A 21,441-nucleotide genomic window follows, 5' to 3' on the forward strand; every position below is an offset into this window, starting at 1 on the left:
AGTCATCTTTAACTGGTCATTTTTGTGACATCTCTCCCCTACATATTCACTTCCCACCTCAGCAGCCCATCCTCTGTATTGCTACCAGAGTGGGTACCTGACACGTAAATCTATTGTCAGGATTTTTTACTACAATAAATGCAACACATCTCACACTTCCCAGTGCCTATAAGAGATATGTCAAACCCCTGTTAGCTTCTCAGAACCTTCACAAACTACCTAAGCATCCTAGCTCAACATTAATCATACTTGCCCTTAAAACCTAAAGATTGCCTACACTAAACTCTGCCATTTCCCAAATATGCTATGCTTTTTCAGTAGTCCATGTGTTTGCACATGCTGTTCATTCTACTTGAAAGATATGATCCTTGTCTATTAACTACTGTTTATCCTTTAAAACAGAGTTCAAGTATCCTCTCTGAAGACCATCCTAATAGTTCACAAGTATTTATTGAGTCACAAATATGTGCTAAGCCTTCGCTTTCCTGGATAGAGGGACTCACACTTCTCTGCACACTCTTTTGAAATGCTGGCCATGCCTCTATCACAGAATGAGTTGCATATTAGAATTGACCATATTTTAGTCATTGTTATATTCTAGTACCTAGCCCTGAGCAAAGTGTTAACAGCGCCCTCTAAACTTTCTTTAAGGCAAATCTGACGTTGGATTAACTTGATAGAGTCTGCTGGCATGCTCTGTTTCCTGGCCTGTAGTCTTGATTGCCATGTATGGGCAATGGTAGTCTTGGAGTCTGAGTGAGTGTCTGGTTAAGAAAACCACTTTGGTGGGCAAACAGCCAATAAAGTGAATCATAAAGCGTAGACTCAAAGAGTGGTCCACACTATTTCATTAAAGGAGTCAAGCTCCTGTCTTAGACAAATTTAGGATAAAGATGGGGCCAATCTCCATCCTCAAATGCTTCTCTCTCTCTCTCTCTCTCTCTCTCTCTCTCTCTCTCTCTCTCTCTCCCCCCCCCCGCCTGTCCCCCAAACCCTCATCTTTCTTCACTTCTTCCATTTCTCTCTCTCTCTCTCTTTTACAGAGAAATAATCCTTATCTAACTGTAGAATGGTGATTTTTAATCCATGAAAACATATTCTGGAGGACACCATCTGGCTCTTTATTCCTAAAGATTTCAGCAAAAATAAAGCCAACTTACTTTAACCAGAGCTCGCTTGATGACATTGCCAATATCTTGCCTCCACTCAGGAATGTCAGGATTGTGGTAATCCAGATTAGGAGAGAATGATAAGAGCTGGGACTGGAAGTATTCTGCAGGAAGAGAGAGTGTGTGACTGAGGCTGAGAGAGGGTGTGCTAGGCAAGGGGACAGCACAATCACTGTGTCTAGGGAAAGGGCACTCTTTCATGTAGCATCAGCTATAATTCCATCTTTTCAGCCTGTTTCTTGGCTTCTGAAAGGAAGTGGGATTTGATGATCAGGAGTAGATTTGTGCTCCTACCATTTTTGTTAGTTCCTAAAATCTTAAGTCCATCTTCTTGTAAAAGAATATTACCTGAAATAAAATGTAAGTATGAAACCCCAGAAGAAGGACACTTTTGCTACTGTAAGTGATATCATGCAGATTGAGTGATACAGTTTTAACAAGTTGGACTTAATGAGAATGGAGCCTTATGTCCTTCCTTCAGTTCCTTTGTACATCCTGCTAGTAACTGCCTCAGGGCATTAAAAAACAGATTGAAATCCTCTATCGAGGGTGTGAGTGACATTCAATTTCTTGACCTGGTTAGCGGGTACACAGCTTTGTTCACTTTGTGGTAATTCATGAAGCTGAAACGCTTATGATGTGTACTTTTCTGTATTAAATGTACACTTCAGTAAAAAAATGCTTAATTAAAAAACAAAAATCTTCTAGGTGCCCAATGAGAGAGCCTGAGCATCAAGTTGCAGACATGTAGGAAAAGACATTCACCTGAAGTGAGGCTGAAGAGATGTGGTCTGAGTCAGAGGACCTTAGTACAACTTTCTAGAAAACCCCTGGTATAGTGGCTGTTTTTAGGTGCTTGGGGGAGGTTGTGTGGGATGGTAGTAAAAGCACAATTTTATTTAAAATAAATTTAATAATTAAGAATAGTTCTCCAGGATTTAGAACAGGATAGGGGCCATATTTACCACTCTCCTGCCTTGTCTGTCCTTATATTCTTAGCCTTATGTTCAGCCTTTGCAGGCAATGATGTTGGAATCTCCACCAATCAAGAAAACACATAGATTATGTGCAGTTCATCTCAGTACCTGAACTATGAGTTCTTCAAGGGCAGGGACCATGACTCCTCCAGCTTTTGAAGTCACTGGTCCCATCCTCACAAAGAGTGTATGCTGCGTGCGTGTTGCAGATACCTCAGCACGACATAAGATCTAGATGTTTCTATATCTAGGTTAGCATCACTTCAACTTATGATAAGTCTCTGTCTAATGAGACCATCAGGTTGTGATGCAGACACATCACAGAAGACAACAAACACCTGTCTGTGCCTGCTTCTCTGTTCAGGAACAAGGTAGGAAGAAGCTTTCGATACCTCTTGTGGACCTACATCATTTCCCCATGGTCTAAAGAGTTTCCAAAGCAGTCAGCCATTGTCACTAGGATAGGTAGAGGGGATAGACTGGGCAGGAGGGGGCATCACTGGACAATTTCCAGAGCTTACCATGAACTGCAATATCTTTTGTGTCCTGGATAAGGGCATTCCCAGCGGCCACCTGAACTGTGATGGTGTTGGTTCCCTCTGCATGGAAGGTGAAGGAAATGCTGCTGTCCAAGGTGATGAGGGGCTAAAAGACAGTAGAAAGACAAATTGAATCCTCTGTGGGATATGAGATGTCCTCCTTTACTATAAATCTCAGATGGTCATAATTCTGTACAGCATTTGCAAATCCTCAAGGGGTCCTAACATGAAAAAGAAGAAAGAAAATTACACAGGCTTCCTAAAACTGTGATTGTATCCAGTATCCAGGAAGAGTATTCAAACACTCAAAAAACACTGTAAAATGTTTATCCTGAGTGATGAAGATAAGACTGGACACCCTGGATTTTGCTTGTCATTCTGTTCCTTTTCCTGGGGCAAAGTAGAAGCAACTTTTGTAACCTCTTTCTACTGGCTCTGGAAAGAGATCATTTCAGTTCCCCAATACTCAGTATCACTTGTATTTGCATCCTGTATTCGATTGGACTATAAGACTATTCAGAGAAGTGACCTCATTTTATTTACTTCTGTATCACCTATCCTTGGCATATTGTCTTACATACAGCAGAATAGAGATGTAGGTTGGATGCAAGGTCATATAACTGGTTTTTTAATTTATTTTCTATTTGCAAGCCATTTCTAACATTGTTAATAGGTTAGAAAACATAAACCTACATATCTGTGATCATTTTTGATGCTTTTTTTTTCTTTTTCTGTTTTATTTATTTTTTATCCTACCAGATAGGGACTTGACAAGGATAAAGAAAGAAACAGAATGATTCCCCCCCTGTGAATTAGGATCTCAATAAAATCAGGTACTTGTTAGAGAGAAGAGAATGAAGATCCTGAGATTCAAGAGTCACTCTTCAGTGGTCATCTTGAGCCCATGCCCTCTCAAGTTCTCTGGTGTTTGCAACGTAAGACATAACACTAAGGCAGCTCCTAAAGAGATATCACAAGCCCGGATGAGGACTCCCTCTCATCCTCGCTGTCAGGACAGCAATGGGATAGAGAGTAACAATGTAGCCAGTTGGCATCACAGAGCTGCCCTATAAGGGGGTGGGTGTGGACCAGTGCTCACACAGCAAACTCATGTATGTAGCTGAACATGGCCTGGAAGTGTGGGCTAGAACCCTGCAGAGGCTCAGAGCGGCAGCTTTCAGACAGCACCCCCTGCTGCAAGACTAGGTCTTTTTATTCGTTTTTCCTAACAAAATTTTCAACTGGGACCCTGAAGTAATAATTTGATTTCTTCTACTTTAAAATCCTATAGCTCTATTTTATGACCTGGCTGATGGCTGGAGTTTGGGAAGATTAGAGATACTGCTCTAAGCTCTGACACTCTTTCTTCTCTGGTTGCTAAATGAAAGAGGTTGAATATGGAAAGAGATATACTCTTTCCCTTATCTAAGGGTAAACCCCAGAATTCAAGCATTCTTCCCTGTATTTATGGCTCTGTGATGAAACACACAAAGGTGTGCCTACATTAATTAAACAGTAAATGAGGTACAAGTAGGTTCTGTGATGCACACCAACTCCAATGGTCCAATGATGACTGTTCAATGTCCTGTGTTGAGGAGGATTCTGAAGTTGGCCATGGTCATTGAACAAGGGAAAAACCACATGCGTACCCTGGGTCATCACCTGTAGTATAATAAGAACAGAGACTTGAAACACTGGCTCCATTACTATTCTAATGAATGACCTTGGGCAAAGTTTGTTCCCTTTCTGCGTCTTAGTTTTTTTGTTGTTGTTTGTTTGTTTTTTGTTGTTGTTTTTATCTGTTAATGAAAGGTTTGGGTTAGAAAAGCTGTGAGAACTCACTCAGCTTGGAATATATAGGCTAGATGACTGGCTTTATGCACACTTTGTAGTTCCTACTGGTCAACACACTAGGTCTTATCTGTCAGAATCCCTTCAACTGCTTCATTACCTTAGAAAAACTTCAGTTTTACAAGAAATTGCAATAATTATTTCTAAAGTAGTTGTGCCATTTTACGTTTTATGACTTAGCAATCTCAGTCAAGTTAAAAGAAAATACATGTCAACAAACAAACAAACCAAATGTCCATAGCAGTATATTCATAACAGCCAAAAACTGAAAAGAGCCTAGGAGAATTCATCAACAGAAGAATGAATTAAATAGTCACAGTATATTCATACAATGAACACAAAAATACAAATGCTGATATCCACATCAGTATATATGGATCCCAAAACCGTAAGAAGTGAAAGAAGCCTTACAAAAAAGAATTCATATGGTATGATTACATCTATGTGAAGTTCTAGAACAGGCAAAGATAATCTATGATGAAAAAATAGTGATCGGTTCTGGAGATTGGGGGTGGGAATAGACTGAGACGGGGCATGAGAGAATTTTCAGGAGTGACAGTAATACTACATATTTTGATGGGTGATATGAGTGTAAATAAATATTGAATTCTTATTAATGATTTGTAAGCCAAGGCATTTAGTACAAAGTGTCTAAAATTTGCTTTGAAATAGAACATTTAAGTGTCTAAAATTTGCTTTTAAATGGAACAAAACATTAATATCAGTTGGTGATGGATGGAGGGACGGACAGATAGATAGATGTGATAAAACAAGCATAGTAAATGTTAACAGTAGACTACAGGTAGTAGGTATATTGAAGTTCACTGTAAACTTCTTTCAGCTTTAGTGTATGTTTGAAGTTTGCAATAATAAATGTTGGGAAAGAAACAAAACGGAAAAGGAATTGATGTGTTTTTATTTTTCTTGATTCCATGAATTACCTCCCTCGGACCATGACTATGTTATAGCGCCCTTCCGTTTCGGTGATTGCCCTCAGCTATCGCTCATCTCTTCCTACCTCGTACACCATGGTATTTTTCTTCCTTGATAGTCAGTTCTTTAGGGAACCTTCACTACTTCCTTGTCACCTCTTCAGCTCTCAGTGGTCTACATGGCCCCCTCTCCTTTCTCTGCATACTCTTCTTCTCTTAGACGCAGTGGTTGGTGCTGTGCTGGGCGTGACATCCCTTTTTGAGGGGACTAGAATTCATCTTGTCCCAGCAGATTTGATCTCTCCATCTAGCTGCTTTCCTAGGAGAACCAAGGGCCAGAGACACAGGGTGGCAGGACAACAGAATGTCATCTGAGTTGGGAAAGGGTGTGCTATCCCACTAGCCAGTCAGGGATCTGAGCCACAGCAAACAAACTGTGCTGAATGGTCACACTTGGTTTCCGGGTGGCAGGCCATAGGCTTCTGTGCTGGGCAGATGGCAGAACCTAATTCTGTTTTTAAAATGGCTTTTGTTTTTCATCAGCTGTTAGGGCATCATGGTTGATATTACCTTCCTTGCAAAGCTGGAACACTCAACAGGATTCTTGAATTCTTTCTTGGCTACCAATATCTAGTGAACAATGCTAAATTAAATCAAATATTTTAAGGTTCATTTACAAAATCTATTAGGCAAGCAGACACATTTATTAAGCCAGACCTCTGTTAATCCCAGCAAATTAGCCTTTCAGAGACCCACAAATCCAACAGGCAGCCAATTGACTTCTCTGTCTCTATGCTTTGTCCACACTGCAGGGCCAGCCCACAAGGAAGTTCCTTAGAATACCATATTGGCTGTGTATAATGTGCACTTTTTTGCCCAAATTTGTGAGGGAAAAATAAGGAAGCGCATTATACGTGGTTAGTACTAAGTCTGTATCTACATACATTTTTAAATTATTTTATGTATGCTTATGAGTTAAAAGTGTAATGATAAATAAATAAATGTTAAAATTCCTTTATAATACAAAAAAACCCAAGTACCTAAATATAAACAAATAAAAATTTGAATAAAAAAATTAAAACGAAAGATTTTTTCCCCTGAAAACTTGGGCCAAAAATGTGGGTGTGCATTACATACGGCAAAATATAGTAATACCTCATGCCTGCCTAGGGTTTGGAGTACCTCCCTTTACACAGAGAATCCCTCATGTGCAACAGGTCACATATTATCCACTGAGCCCCGCAAGAAGTTGACAAAGCTCTGAGTGACTACTTAGTTGTGAGATTTTTCACTTGACCAATGGAACAGGGAACTTCAGGGAAATCTTTGGATGTAGCTTACACCAGTTTGCCAGGTACAGTAAGTCAAGTTAATATTGAATATTATAAAATCTGCACAATTTAAATATACACCTTGGTGAAAACTGCCATTCCGAAATTGGACAGACTATGCAATCAATATTCTTGCCTTACTTAAAACCTCCATCAGATTATATAGTAATGTGTGAAAAGGGCTTGTCATATAAAGTGGAAAAGGCAGAATATATAATTTGGATATACTATGATTAGAACAATATAAAAGCTCTAAAATACACACTAAGAATATTTCGAAAGAAATAAAGCAAAATAGTATGTATAGACTATTATTGGTGACTGTAGTTAATGTGAAAATTCACAGCCAGGAATAAAAGTCCTCAAATACACACACACACACACACACACACACACTCACAGAAATTCTTCAAAAATATCTCAGGGCCTAAAGTATCACTGTCCATGAATTTGGTTCTATCTTCCATCATTCTATCCTAAATCTGAGTTTCTGTGACAAAATAAAAAGCATCCATTTACAAGTATGTCACTCAAAGCCATCTGTCCAATCTGTCCTCCCCACCATTCATTCTTTTCCTCTGGTTTCTGCTTAAGAGAACCTTCTGCTTTGTCTGAGTCAGTCTACACAGACCACAACCATGCCCAAAGCCTTACCTTTACAAAAAGCCTTACCCTTTCCCTCTTCTCTGCCTCAACTCTGTGCTGGCTTAGGGCCAACTTCACCCAGGACTCCTTCCATGACCAATAAAGTTTGCATCCATCATCCTCTAAGTTGCTGGACTGGGCCAGTAAGATTATTTTCCTTAATATAGTACCTTAGAGTATCTATTACCTTGTAGAACCTAGCTTTGGAGGTTAACCTCATATTCACAAATAGATTATATTTCTTGAAGGCAACAAGTGGAATTTAAACTGCTTTGTATTCCTCACAACATCTAGCACAAAACACAGGCTCTTGAAAAAGATCCATGGAGGTACCGGTGCAATTTCACATCTTCTGAGGATAGGTTTGTAGGTTTAGGAAACTACAGCTGCATTTCAGGAATGCTTGTTCTCTTCTATTTACTTATACATCACATTTGCACACCAATCATTGCATGTGTGTTCATCTTGCCTTCTACGTGGAATGTAATTTCCTTCAAGCTAGGGGCAATGTTGTGTGTGCTCTTCTATTCCTAAGCAGAGGGCTGGATATAAAGGAGGGTATTTACTGATTTTTACTGAGAGATTGACTTAATTCAGTCACCTGGGTGAACCTGTCCAATTCACCTAGTCGCAATACATACACACACACACACACACACACACACACACACACACACATGCAACACTGCCTTCCAAGGTTATTAGCCTAAGTGTTTTCTCTGTAAAATGGGATAATTTCTCCTTTATCAGTGATGATCTAATGATTAAATAAAATAATGTGTATGAAGAGTCTCATACGAAGCAGTACTAGGAATAAATGTTTAAAATTAGTATTAACTCCTTGTACAGGTCAGTTTGCTAGTCAAAGGAAACCAAATAGTTCTAAAATCAGAGAACTCACAGTGACACTGAGAGACACTGACTGATTCATTTATGAAGCAAATATAGTGCTCACTGGATCGGTTATTGGGTACAGTGGCCACCTTGATATGTTTATAGCACAGTGTCAGGAAAAAGCACTGAAAATGTATCTCTTTCAAATGAACCGAGTAACCATTGTTGGAAGTGAGAGGGAAAGCTATGGGACCAAGTCACGTTTGTCACTGAGATGTAGATGAAACTGATGAGAAAGCATAACAGCGACTGATATTTTCAAGTGCTTGCATGTGTTCTAAGAGTACCTGTTTTTCACTCAATCCTCAAAGCAATATTACAGTATAGTTACTACTACGCTTAGTCCAACATTACAATTAACAAAACTGAGGCCCATAGAAATGACATGATTTGACTGAAGGCGTACAGCCAAGAAAAATCTGAATCTGAATCCCAACCCAAATTTACTTTATTTCAAAACTATTTTATTCAAATGGCTCTCATGTGTTATCATTCTCTTGGTTTTTTGGGGAACAAAAAAACAACTAGTAAACCTCTGATATCTGGTTATCTGTATAGCATTTTATGTTCAAGGTTATAGATAGAAAATTCCTAGCCAAAGGAATACCTCAGATCATCAATTTAAAAAAAATAAATTTATAATGTCATTCTGTAATTTTAAAATGGCCCTTTCATAATATGGTGTAATATAGATTAGATAGATAGACATTTCAAATAATAACTCAATGTTCATGGATTAGATATTAGTATCCTTGCTTTAGAGAAAAGAACATTGAGACTCAGATCAGGTGATTTGTTCGAGCTAACACAGATAATCATCAGAGAAATAAAAACTAGACTCCCCAAACCCTTTATCCACCTTCTGTTTATTTATCAAATATTTATGAGATACTGTCTGGTATATCAGGCCTTAGAATGAGCACTCAAAGAAAGAAAGAAAAAATGGTGCTGTAGAGAAACACCGTGTCTCTGGTTCCCCGCGGGCTGCTGAGTAAATCATCCTGTTGATAACAGCCAAGAACTGCCCCCTTGCTCTCAATAGTTTCTCAGTAAAGATCATCAGTGAACATGAACAGCCAAAAACCTCACATTGTCAGCGGAGAAATGAACTTAAAATCCCTCTCTTTATTACTTTCTCCCTTCGTATGAGCTTTTTTTCCTTCTCCGCGTCTGTCTGCTAGCTTTTGAGGCAGGATTTTGTGGTCTGTAACCTCTAGGTGACAGAGGTGCAGCTAAAGCATCCTGGGCCTGGGGGTGGGGAGTGGTAGGTGGGAGTGAGGAGACCAGGATTTCAGGTCTAACTACAATTAACCAGCTGCTTGACCTTGGGGTGCTCATCTCACATAGGGAGCTTCACTCCTCTAATGACCCAATGAGGATCTTATTAATAACCTCCCTATCCATTGCCCTGCTGAGTAATAACCCCAGAGATGCATCAGTATGAGACAAGGATCTGAAAGTGTATAGCATGAAAAATGCAAACAGAAAAGGGGCCCTTGGGTCCATGAATCTAATTTTATTTTTTATCAATCCATCGTAACTCATAGTTTTTAGGACAAAATAAAAAGTATGCGTTTAGTGAGTACCTAGTGTGTGCCAGGGAGATCATATTATCTTACTTCGTTTTCACAACATCAAGATGACATACATATTCTTTCCAGTTTCCAGTGGAGTGAATTAAACTTCAGGTCAAATGTCTTGATCGAGTTCACAGGGCCAGCTGTGAGCATGGGGGAGCCCTGGAAATCTCACCCATGTCTCTCTAATTCCCAGGCCTCTGTTCTCTCCATCACATGCTGCCTCCCTTAAAAAGAGCAGGGATGAAGCATCTCCCACTCTTATCATGCAGGGGCCAAGTTCCCTTTGCTCATCTCAAAACTAGCAAATAAAACCAGCATTGTTCCATCCATGTTTTAGAGGAGTTACTACACCAGTAGCTGAGTATTTATTAGCTTTTCTTTAGGTATTCAGCGTTTCCAAGTCTGATATGATAGACTTTCTAAATTATTTTAAAAAAAAATTAAAGGTCTCTCTAAGAATGGTCTCAAGAATGACCAAGGGAAATGCAAAGACTAAAACAGGAACAGAGAAGAATAGGAATCCCCTAAATTGAGGGACACTCAGCCTAACTGCTTTCAGCTTCTATTATATAAGCATGGTCATTTTTGACACAAGTGTCACCGTCACTAGGGGCTGGGAGCAGGGAGTATCTGCAAAGTCCAGAGTTTGGCCCTTCCATTCCTTTCTTTGCAACTTGACAACATCAGTGCCATGGCCTTTATAGAACACTTAGTCTGTCTTGATAAGGATTTTTTACATATCAATTCAGATTTTGCAGATTTTTTCATCTTAGAGATGCTAAGTGACTTCCTTGATATTATATAGCAATAAATGGAAAGGCCAGGATTAAAACATGGAGCAAAAGACGTTTTATAAATACTGTTTAAGAGAAACAGAAACTCATAGACACAGACAATAGTTTAGTGGTTACCAGAGGGTAAGGGGGTGGGGGGTGGGAGATGACGGTAAGGGGGATCAAATATATGGTGATGGAACTGACTCTGGGTAGTGAACACACAATGGGATTTATAGATGATGTGATGTGGAATTGTACACCTGAAATCTTTGTAATTTTACTAACAATTGTCACCCCAATAAATTAAAAAAAAAGAAATACTGATTAAAGGAGCAAGAATGACCAGATTTGTATAGTTTCTCAAAGTCCTCTCTTCCTTAGGATTATCTGAACTTTCCCTATTATAATAATGAAGTTGGTGTAGGGAAGTATGTGGTATTCAAGTATGTGGATTCATCGCTTCATTAAGTGCATCTTCTTGCCCACGTCCCCAGTGTCTCCAACATCAATACAGAAGCTGGAACCTGGAGCATTCAGTATAGATCTACTCAGACAACAAGAAGAAAGGGCCGAACCTTTGTGCTGTTGCCGAACCACCAGAAATAGGTAAGGGTCCCCAGCTGACTGGGCCACACGACTGCACTGATGTTGACCTCCTTATTCCTGATGGCGACGAAGGGAACTCGGAGATGAACGTGCTCCACAGGACCTGCAGGAACAAGGAGAGCAATGTCAGTGTTTAAATTCCTGGAATAAACACTCACACTTCATCACACGCCCACATTCTTAACCTTAACCCCTTTTACCATCACTTGTAATAAAACAAGGCTTATGAACTCACACATGTTGAGAGGGGTGTGTGTGTGTGTGTGTGTGTGTGTGTGTACTTGAAATGAAGCACCACGTATAATAGGGAAGTCAAATCAAATCAGACATCAGATTTTTTAAGTGACATTTGAACTTAATTTAACATCTGATGAGCCAAACCACCAATGCTTGTGAAGCTCTAATCCAAGGACAAAGCTAGTTTACTAGTCACTTAGCCAATAAATAGGAAGACAAACAGCAGTCTCTTTCATTTCTGATGATTAGCCTGTATTGTGATTTGGAGTCAGTGCGTTGTATGGAGAGCGCTTCCATTATCCCCAATTGTTAGTTGGTTGCATCCTCTTTAACCATCGGCCATTGTGCCTGGCATTGGCGGTACTCAGTGGGTGTCACTCAGAAGCTGGCAAGGCAGTTTTACAAAAAAAAGGAAAAAAGCTCATTTCCCTAAACTGAAAAAGAAGCTGTTTCTAAAAAGGTGAGCAAATATTTCTTCGTTGTTTTTTTTTCCTCAGAAAATTTATATAAGCAACATCAAGTTCTAAAGTAGCAGGTAAGAGAACATACAGGAACACACTCTACAAATAAATTAATTAATTTCCAAAATAAAATGAGAACAGGGAAATGTGAATGGAAAGTGTTAATATGTCAGTGTTGCATTCGTGGGGTAGATGATGTTATTTATTACCTCTTTTTGGGATTTTCTCCCCAACTCCACCCCTTCCTCTTTCCTTTACCGTTTACCCTTCCTTCCTCCTTCCCTTCTTTTCTTTCTCCCTTCTTCACCTTTTCTCTCTTTTCCTTGCTTTCTTCCTGCCGCCTCCTTTCCCTTCATCTCCTTCCTACTAATCAAATCCAATTAAAATACTCTAATTATCTGTTCACAATAAGAGCACATTTTCCTGGTTTCCACTGTGATAGTCTGATGAGTGAAAGTGACTAGCGGTCATAACTGCAACAAGGACATCTCTTTAGCCAGTTCTTCTGATTGGTGGGACATGTTTCAGGCCACCCAGCCTTTGTTATTTGCATCCTTGGTCATTTTAAAGATGACTCATTTTAAACTGAAGAAATGAAATGAAAACAGAAGGATGCTTCTTGTTTCTGCTCTGGTTCAAATTTAGCTGTATGGGATCTTTCCCTCTATCTTACAGGGTCTCGACACTACACAGACTATTCCAGAGTCCTAAAAATAAGGGACAAAACTTTCCCTGTCTTCCTTGTAGCAATGAGAACATATGAAAGTGATGTGTGGCTGTTAAGAGTACCATATAGTTAATGATGGGTTGGCACTATTCCTACAATGACACCCACAACCATCACAGTGTCACTGTTTCTGTGTATCATTGTGTAGACTTGCCTCTAAGGACAGTGGGCATTTGCCTGGGTCTCCTTGGGCATATTCTGCACCATAGGTATATTTATATTGGGGGAGAAGGTGTTTGGACATGGACTGATGTTTGGGGGAGGAGACCAACCAGGCCTGCTTGCCACTGTCCAGATTGTACTTTCCTGAACAGTCACCACGTCTTCAAGAATCTGCGTATCAGCTTTCTGACCTGATCCCAGACATACGGCACCTCAAGATTTCTTCCAGCAAACAACTTGAACCTTGTCACTTCAGATACTCATTTGGCTAACAGCTTAATTATTTTCAATAAGGAAGCTATTCAATTATTTTTGTATGGTTCCATTGTTGGTGAGAGTGAAAAAAAAAAGTGGGAGAAAACACTGGCTTTCACTGCTTTATTGACTGATTTTTAGGAGTTTGCTTGATTTATCTCCCTTTGTGGTTTGTGTTTTACTGATTAATGGAGGAGAGAATGAGGCAGGGTGAAGGAGTCCCTGGCCAGCTCAGGTCCAAAGAGGGAGATGAGAAATCTCCCTCTCCATGCCCAGGTGTAAACCCCTCATTCTTCCTCTGCTGGGAAAGGGACATTTTTTACCCTCAAAGTCAATGTTCCTATTCTCATGGAAGAATGGCCTAAAGGCCACTCCCCTGGCCAGCTCATAGGAGCCCTGCGCTTTTCCACAATGAAGGAATGAGGCTACTGCAGCTGTGTTTCTACAAGTTCTTCTCAGTAAGCTGTCACTCAGCGGCCGGGGCTTACATTGCCAGGTCCATGGATGCCCAAGAAGATAAAAGGAGACCTCCTTCTCCCTACACTCACACACACACAAAAGGGATGGCGCTTCCATGAATCGGAACTCCATCACACATGGTCACATTTATTCCAGCTTCAGGACAAGCATCTTTGGGTAAATAGAACCTCAAGGAACAACAACATGTTAGTAGCTTTTTAAGGCAAACAGCCTGAGCCACAGCGTCAGGCTTCACCCTAGAGATAGACCATGGATTAGGGAGAAGAGAGCTAAAGGGATTCCAGAGAGAACACAGCAAACTCCTAAAATCCTCACTGTCAAATAGTGCTCTTTTTGATAAAAAAATCTAATAATCTGTGCGAGATTGGTTATTATGGGCAGCTAACAACTACTTTTGTTAGCTAATGGCCCAAGGTGAGGCCAAGAGTAGTTTCCACTGTAATAACTGTCTGGTAAATGCAGCCATGATTGATTTGGAGGGAATTATGAGCACGATAAAAGTTTCAAGGAACATTTCCTCCTTCACGCACATAACCCATAGTATAAACCTGTTCCTTGCTGTTGTGTTTTTTGCCAGTAAGACACAGTCTTTGCACCCTGCAGGCAAAGCCCACTCTTGCCAAAATTAGGAACATGGATGGGGCAGGTTCTTGGGATAGAGGAAAGTAATTTTTTCTTGTCTTCATTTTTAAATGCAGCAGAAGTGTCAGGCAGAAAGTTAACAGGAAATCCTTCGTACAGTTGGCCCTACACGTGGATCTTCTTCAATAAATATGTACAGTATTGTAAATATATTTTCTCTTCCGTATGATGTTTTAGTAACATTTTATTTTATCTTACATTTTATTGTAAGAATATAGTATATAATACATATAACATACAAAATGTGTTAGATTATTTATGTTAGCAGTAAGGCTTCTGATCAACAGTAGCATATTTGTAGTTAAATTTTGGAGAGTCAAAAGTTATACGTGAATTTTTAACTGCACCGTGGGTCAGCACTTCAACCCCTGTGTTGTACAAGGGTCATCTCTAATTACCATAACAGGTAACATTTATCATGTGCTAAGCTGGGTGTTAAGTAGCATTTTGCACACTGTGCAGAAAACTGTTAACACAGACCTGAAACTGCCATCCTTTGAAAGATCTGTGTACAAGATTGGCCCTTGACTAGCATCTGGAAACTTGGCTCTGGGAGTGTTTCCAGTCAATAGTTAACTGATAAGAGTGGTTCATTCTGTCGACAATATGGTTTATTCTAAACACCTGCTTTCCTCTCGAAGTGTGGACTTCCGATTTATGTTAGGCAGAGGATGCCTACTTGATCAGAATCCGATAAAAATCATGGCACTGAGTCTCCCGTGAGTTTTTCTGGTAGACAGCTCTTCATGCATGTTGCTAAACGTCATTGCTAGAGGAATTAGCATTTGCTGAGTGACTCCATAGGGAGAAGACTTGGAAGCTTGTGCCTGGTTTCCTCCAGACTTTGCCCTATGGACCTTCTCCCTTGGATGATCTTGCTTTGTCTCCTTTCACTGTAATAAATTATTGTAATGAATCCAACTATAGGCTGAGTCCTGTGAGTCCTTCTAGAGCATCACCAAACCTGGGGAGATATCAGGGATCCCTGACACACATAGATAATCCAGTTTGATCCTTATAGATTCCCTCCCTTATTCTTAACCCTGCGCTCACAAACACCCTACACACCACCCACCTGCTGCTTCTGGCTAAGAATGATTCGAATTTGTGTAGTTACCATCACTTGGGCCATTGATGGCCCATTTCTAACAGCACCCCAACCCCATTCCCCACCAGAATGTAAACTCTGTAAGGGTAGGGCCTTATCTGTATTATTGCCTCCCCAGCACCTAGCAGAGTGCCTTGTACATATTAAGAACTCAACAAATAGCTGTTGAACAAATTAGTGAATGATTGGGTGTTTTATGTATGTTTCCTATTTGCTGTCACAAGAGCCCTGTGAGGCAAGGTACTAGTTAGAATTAAGCCATTTTAAAATTGGAGTTCAGAAGACTGAGCAATAAAATAACTTACCTCATAGCCACATAGTCTGGCAACCTGAGGAATACAACCGATCTATAATCCGGGTCTCCTCCCATGTACTACCTCCATCACTGTTGGTCCTTGTGCTACTATTGTGACAGGAATGTTAGGAGACTAGCTAGATTTCTATTCGCAAGGGAATTCTTAAATGCGGATTGTTTATAGGGTAGAGTTTATATCATCACTGAGTTGTAATAGGAAAGGTGCTTCCTGTAGCCCCTCAGACTCGCTTAAAACATATAATTTTCACCATATATATATAGCATATTATCCAAAAAATAGCACTTCGGGATGTATAAGTAAGAGCCACAGCAATACTTAGACATATGAGTGTTGCTGACAGAGGTTTAGGAAGCCAATACCAGCCCCATAACACCATCTCCTTGATTCAACCTTCTAAAATCATAATATTTCAGTTTCAGTTTACATGAGTAAAGTCCCAAGATAGTAAACACACAAAATGCATCCAGAACCAAATATTCGGAACTTCAGCTGTTGCTTTGGTTTGTGCCAAGCAATAGCCAATAGCAATGAAATACATTCTAGGACAGCAAAAACATTTTGGAGAGTTCTTAAAATTATTTGCAACAAGAATCAACTTGTAGTACCCTTACATGTAATTATTAAAATCTTTCGTGTGTTCGGTTCTACATTTCAAAATCTCTAAACACGTATTGTTTTAATCAGTCTTTGGCTCTTCCAACAGAAACAACAAAGGGATTTTCACCTCAGTGTATGTCTGTGCACTTACATCAAAACAGAATAGAGCTGAAAAGGAAGGGGCAGTTGGTGATATGTTAGCCAAACTTTGAAAATAATCAATCAACTTCAGCATCACGAAACTCTGAAATACAGAGGAGCATGCATCTCAATCTTTTGATTTGGGTCCTCATTTAGCGTAATAGTCAGGTCCAGCGTCAGCCCTAAATACCAAGAAGTCTGGACAGAGGGAGTCGTCAACTGGGAGGAACATAAGTAAAGGGATGGCTCCGGCTACTTACAAAGCACATGCAGGAAGAGGACCGCTGTGTCTGAGCCCAGGTTGTTCTCCGCATAAGCCGTCACCTGGAAGATCCCCGCACTCCTGTACACATGCTTGATGCCATCCTCAATGGGACTGAAGTTAGCATAGGACACCGCAATTCCATCACCAAAGTCGAGCTGGATGTTTGTCCTTTGGAGATCACCCTGCAAAAGGGAAGAAGAGTTCGCCTGGGTCCATTCACATGGTTCAGCTTGACTCCTATCTGATGCTTTGACCTGTGCCTTTAGCACCACCCTCTAAGGACACAAAGTCTCTCCCATGGGGCTAAAACATCCTCAAAACCATCATCAGACTCCTATCTGATAGCCACTGAGCACTATGCCAAGCACTATGGACCTATTGTCCCTGTATGCCCAAACTCGGGCAGGCTGAGTGGATGTGACACTGGCAATAAAGGGGAAGGTAAAGACTCTATGAAACTCAAAGTGGAAAAGCCCAGGGCTTCCCTGGTTCTCTCACGCATGCTTTAATTAATTATTCCTCTCCTGTGTCATAATATTAACAATAGCAATAATAATAAGAGCTTACACTTATCATTTCCTTTCAGTTCCAAGCATTTAACTTCCTCACAACTCTGTAATGTAGAAAATATTACTGTCACCATTTTGGGGACACAAAAAAGTAATTAGACCAAAGTCTTGCAGCTAGTAGTGTGAGAGGCAACTTTTGAACCTAGGCAGTCTGGTTTCAAGACTGATATCCTCAACCACCATGCTGTAATTATAATTTTCTTATTTTGTAGTAATTATTATTATATTCTAAGAATGATGCTAATCATTTGACACATATTATATAATACCACCTTCAAAATAACTCCACGGGATAGGATGATTATTCCCATTCTACAGATAAACACTGCATACCAGCCAAGATTACATCTGTGCTCTGTTGACCTTGGACTTCCTTAAACCCACCTAAGCCCCTCTTCCCTGAAGCCTTTCCTGACCCTGCCAATTCAAAGATACCTCTGCCTCTTAGAAAACCAAGAGACTTGGTAATGTGATATCAATGGTTCAGGTGAGTGCATCTTACCACCCCAAGCCAATACTCAGCTCCTTAAGGGCCGATGCTGACCCCCATCCTTCTTTGTTCTTCCCTGCTCTCTGTAATGGACCAATGCTTTGGATAAATGCAATTAAACCTGACCACAAAATAAGGATACCAGATGAAAAAGAAGAATTGGCTCTCTCTGTTTATATATGAAGATGGTTGATGGAATAAAAAGAGAAATACATCATTTTGGAATCATGAGCCAATCCTTCTGCCCAGTGAATGTGCATCGATCATAATTTCGCTTTCTGTCTCTTCTTCCATGGCAACCCAGATGTGAGTGAAATATTGATAGCTGCTCCCTTGTCCCACATACAATGTCAACTACCTTTGAGTTTATGAATATAAATTAAAGTGGAAATGAACTGGAGGCAATTCAAACGGATAAGATCATGGCTCTTCACATCCATTCAAGAGAAGGCTTTTATAACGCTGGTCCTGGAAACTCCCTAGTGGAAATGTGACAAAGACCTTCTCTGAATTTTAATTTTAATTTAATTTTATTTTATTTTTTAATTCAAGTGCCCAGTGTAGGTGAAAGCTGATCTGTCACCCCAGGATAAGGAACCTTCACCATCCTGTGCAGTGTGGACTTGATTTTAAAAGTTTCTAAAGTATTCACCCTTGGGGAGAAAACTCCTGATCTGCTTTGGTCTCTTTCCAAAATCTGAACAGCACAGAACAATTTGCATATAAATTTAGAGGGCTCTGTAAATCAGGTAAACGTTCTTGTCCCACAACCTCAGCAAGGAGTGCCTGAAAACCTCTCTGATTTGGGAGGAGATGAAACAGCTCATGTAGGGAGCAAGAAGCATACAGCAGATCTATTTCCATTCTGGAATGAATGAATACAGTCTGATTTTACTGCCCAGTGTACAGAAGGCACTAAAAAGTGAACTAATGGAGCAGCTAGCTGATGGGAAAGCAACTAATACGACAGTCTTCATAAAGATAAATTGAAAGGATTTCAATAATCTTCCCCCATCCTCACACTCATAGTTTTAAGACCTTTAGAAAGCCTTATGGGCTTTTTAATCAGTGGGGTAAAGGGTTAGAATAAAGCAAAAGAGGTTCCTGAAAGCAACAGATAAAATTTGCATTCCCTTCTTCTGGCAGTTCACAGTACATGGTCTTACGGTGATAAACTTTCCTTCAACAAAGCAGAGCCTAAAGGGAAACCTCAGAGAATATATCCAGATCTGCTCTGCCCAGAGACAAGTGGGCCCAACTGCAGCCTGAGTCCGAGCCTGTATAGTGGGATGAAGGGAAGAAGGTCTCTAAACAACCCAAACCCTCTTTTCCTCCTTCTCGCGTCTCCTACAAGTCTCAGCTACTCAACACTGACTTTGGTGCAGGGACCTGAATACACCATATTTTTTTCTTCCCTCAAAGAGAACAGGGAATGACCTGCTTGTGAGTTCTGACCTCAGAGATCCAGGCCAGCGCCTACCTCCTCCATGAGAATGATAAAGGTCGCATTGTGCCCCTGCTCTGCCACCAGGCGTCCATCGGTTGTCACCACGTGGAGGCCCCGAGGGGCTTTTCCAGGGCACATCTGGGCCTTGGCAGTGTACTTCTCCCTCAGCCCATCTGTGCAGTTGTTGGACACGATCCGCCGGTACCTAAAGAGTGTTGACAATTGTCAGTGGTGTGGTTGTGTTGTGCGTGCATGTTACAAAGACAGTGCAAGGGAGCGAGAGCAAGACAGATATTTCGCACAGCTGCTCCTAAAAACTGAGTCTCAAAGAAGACAGCCATTTAGGGAGCTAAACAAATGCGGAGGAACCGCTATCCTGCATCTCAGGAAGAGTAGCTCTTTAAACATTATTATTGATCCTACCTGGTGAGCCACGGATCGCATCAGTGTCTAAACCAGCCAAGAAAAATCAATGTCTGACTCACATGAGATGGGAGGAGGCAGACCCACCGGACTAGGGGAGCAAGGAGAGCAGGTGCTTCTCTGACGGAGTCTTATTTCTAGTTCCTGAGGCCATGCCCAGCTCTCTCTGTACCAGAAAGCAGCTAGAAGACAAGACTTCTCACTCTAATTTATCAGGAAGCCTCTTCCTGTCTTCCCTCCACCCCCAGGACATCATTCGATACCTCAGTACCTAACAGTCCTGACTCTGGAGCCACTGGGATATTTTATGACATATTTTCTCTGTTGGTTAATGTTCATTTCCCACTCAACACAAATGCCAGATTAGAAGCATAAGTTTGAAACTCCTATTCAACCCGGCTGAGGTAAAATGACCTCAGAGAAGAAGTCAGCGTGGGAAAACCGCCCACAAGGTGCTGTGACCTTGTAGGACAAGGGCACCTTTGTGCAGAGTGATGTCACGTCATCTCTCTTGACCACTGACCCCAGCGTGTGAAGGCAAGCCAAGAGCTTGCTCACAGACCTGGCCTAAGGATGGACATTATTTCCAGGCACAGCGCTATCTGTAAGGCTGAAGAAAATCAACATTCTGGTAAAACCACATAAAATAAATGCACCACCACTGTCACAACCACCACCACCACCACCATCATCATCATCATCATCATCTTTCACCCTTTATATCAGGATTAAGTTACCAGTCCATCCATGTTGCCTTCTTCTGGTGGCCTTGAAAGCAGATGAAACCAAATTCTTTGTGTGTGATATCGGTCCTCCACTAAACCTGATATTTCTCCTGTCCCCTCCCCCACAACAACACTGCTGAACTACTAGGTGTGCTCTCCATCCAGAGGTCTCAGGAGGATGTTAAGCAAATGTCATATGTAATTATTGTCTCAGATGGAATTACAATATATCCTCTTGTAAATATATATTACTTTCAATTGCCAAGTGAGCTCATAATGGGTCGGGAGCTGCCAAATATGCCAGCCGTGGTCTACCTGTGCCTACTGAGCACTTAAAATGTGGTTAGTGTTACATGTTGGAATGGCGTGCAATGGCGTAATTTGTGAATGGCAGGAGGTTCATTGGAAGAGGTGAGACTGGCATCCAGACACCGTAGTCCCTGGCTACTCAAAGAGTCCTGGGACCAGCAATGTTGACCTTGCATGGGAGCTTGTTAGAAACGAAGAACTTCAGCCCCACCCAAATATCCCAAATCAGAAGCTGCATTTTAACAAGATCCCCGGGTAATTCATAGCACATTAAAATTTGAAAAGTGATGTCTTAGACCACCCATCCACTTTCCAAATCCACTCTGGGCCATGGAAGTGGCCAAGGAAAGGGGAAGGCAACAAATGTCAAAGGACATTTTTTTTCAAGCATCTGAATGAGTAACTAATAAGTGAACAATGAGTCATACACATAATTTGACAATTATAGAAAATGTGACTTGACCTTTTTATTCTAAGAATTCCTAGGATGGAACTTTCAAATTTTCATTATAAGTTTTCAGCATCAGTCTATGAAAGCTTCAGTTCACCTATCATTAGAGAGCCTCACAGCATCTGCATACCACTTGTGTCCATTTATTTCCCTTAGAGCCCAAGAAATAAGGAGGCATCTCTTTCCAGAAGAGAAGGCCTGACCAAAACAATACGTATAGCTATGGTCTGTCAAAATGGTAAAAGGCACTGAAATTGGGTAATCAGAAATATATTCTGATGTTCCTAAAAGGCTACTCTCAGCTAAAGAACTCCTCAGTTTTTCTCAGAAATCAC

The 21,441-nt window shown here is 40.7% G+C and overlaps 1 protein-coding gene across 1 annotated transcript in view; it reads right to left on the reverse strand.

Moving 5' to 3' along the window:
- SORCS3 (sortilin related VPS10 domain containing receptor 3) overlaps positions 1-21,441 on the reverse strand; it is a 538,724-nt gene that overhangs the window by 13,168 nt on the left and 504,115 nt on the right. Inside the window, exons 18-22 of the mRNA XM_019725085.2 lie at positions 19,232-19,403; positions 16,688-16,874; positions 11,270-11,403; positions 2,668-2,791; positions 1,161-1,273 (exon numbers count right to left, since the gene is read on the reverse strand). Of these exons, the coding sequence (XP_019580644.2) occupies positions 1,161-1,273; positions 2,668-2,791; positions 11,270-11,403; positions 16,688-16,874; positions 19,232-19,403 (730 nt within the window). The remainder of the gene's footprint in view (positions 1-1,160; positions 1,274-2,667; positions 2,792-11,269; positions 11,404-16,687; positions 16,875-19,231; positions 19,404-21,441) is intronic.

This window comes from Rhinolophus sinicus, linkage group LG07 (assembly GCF_036562045.2).
Source record: "Rhinolophus sinicus isolate RSC01 linkage group LG07, ASM3656204v1, whole genome shotgun sequence".
Lineage (NCBI taxonomy): Eukaryota > Metazoa > Chordata > Mammalia > Chiroptera > Rhinolophidae > Rhinolophus > Rhinolophus sinicus.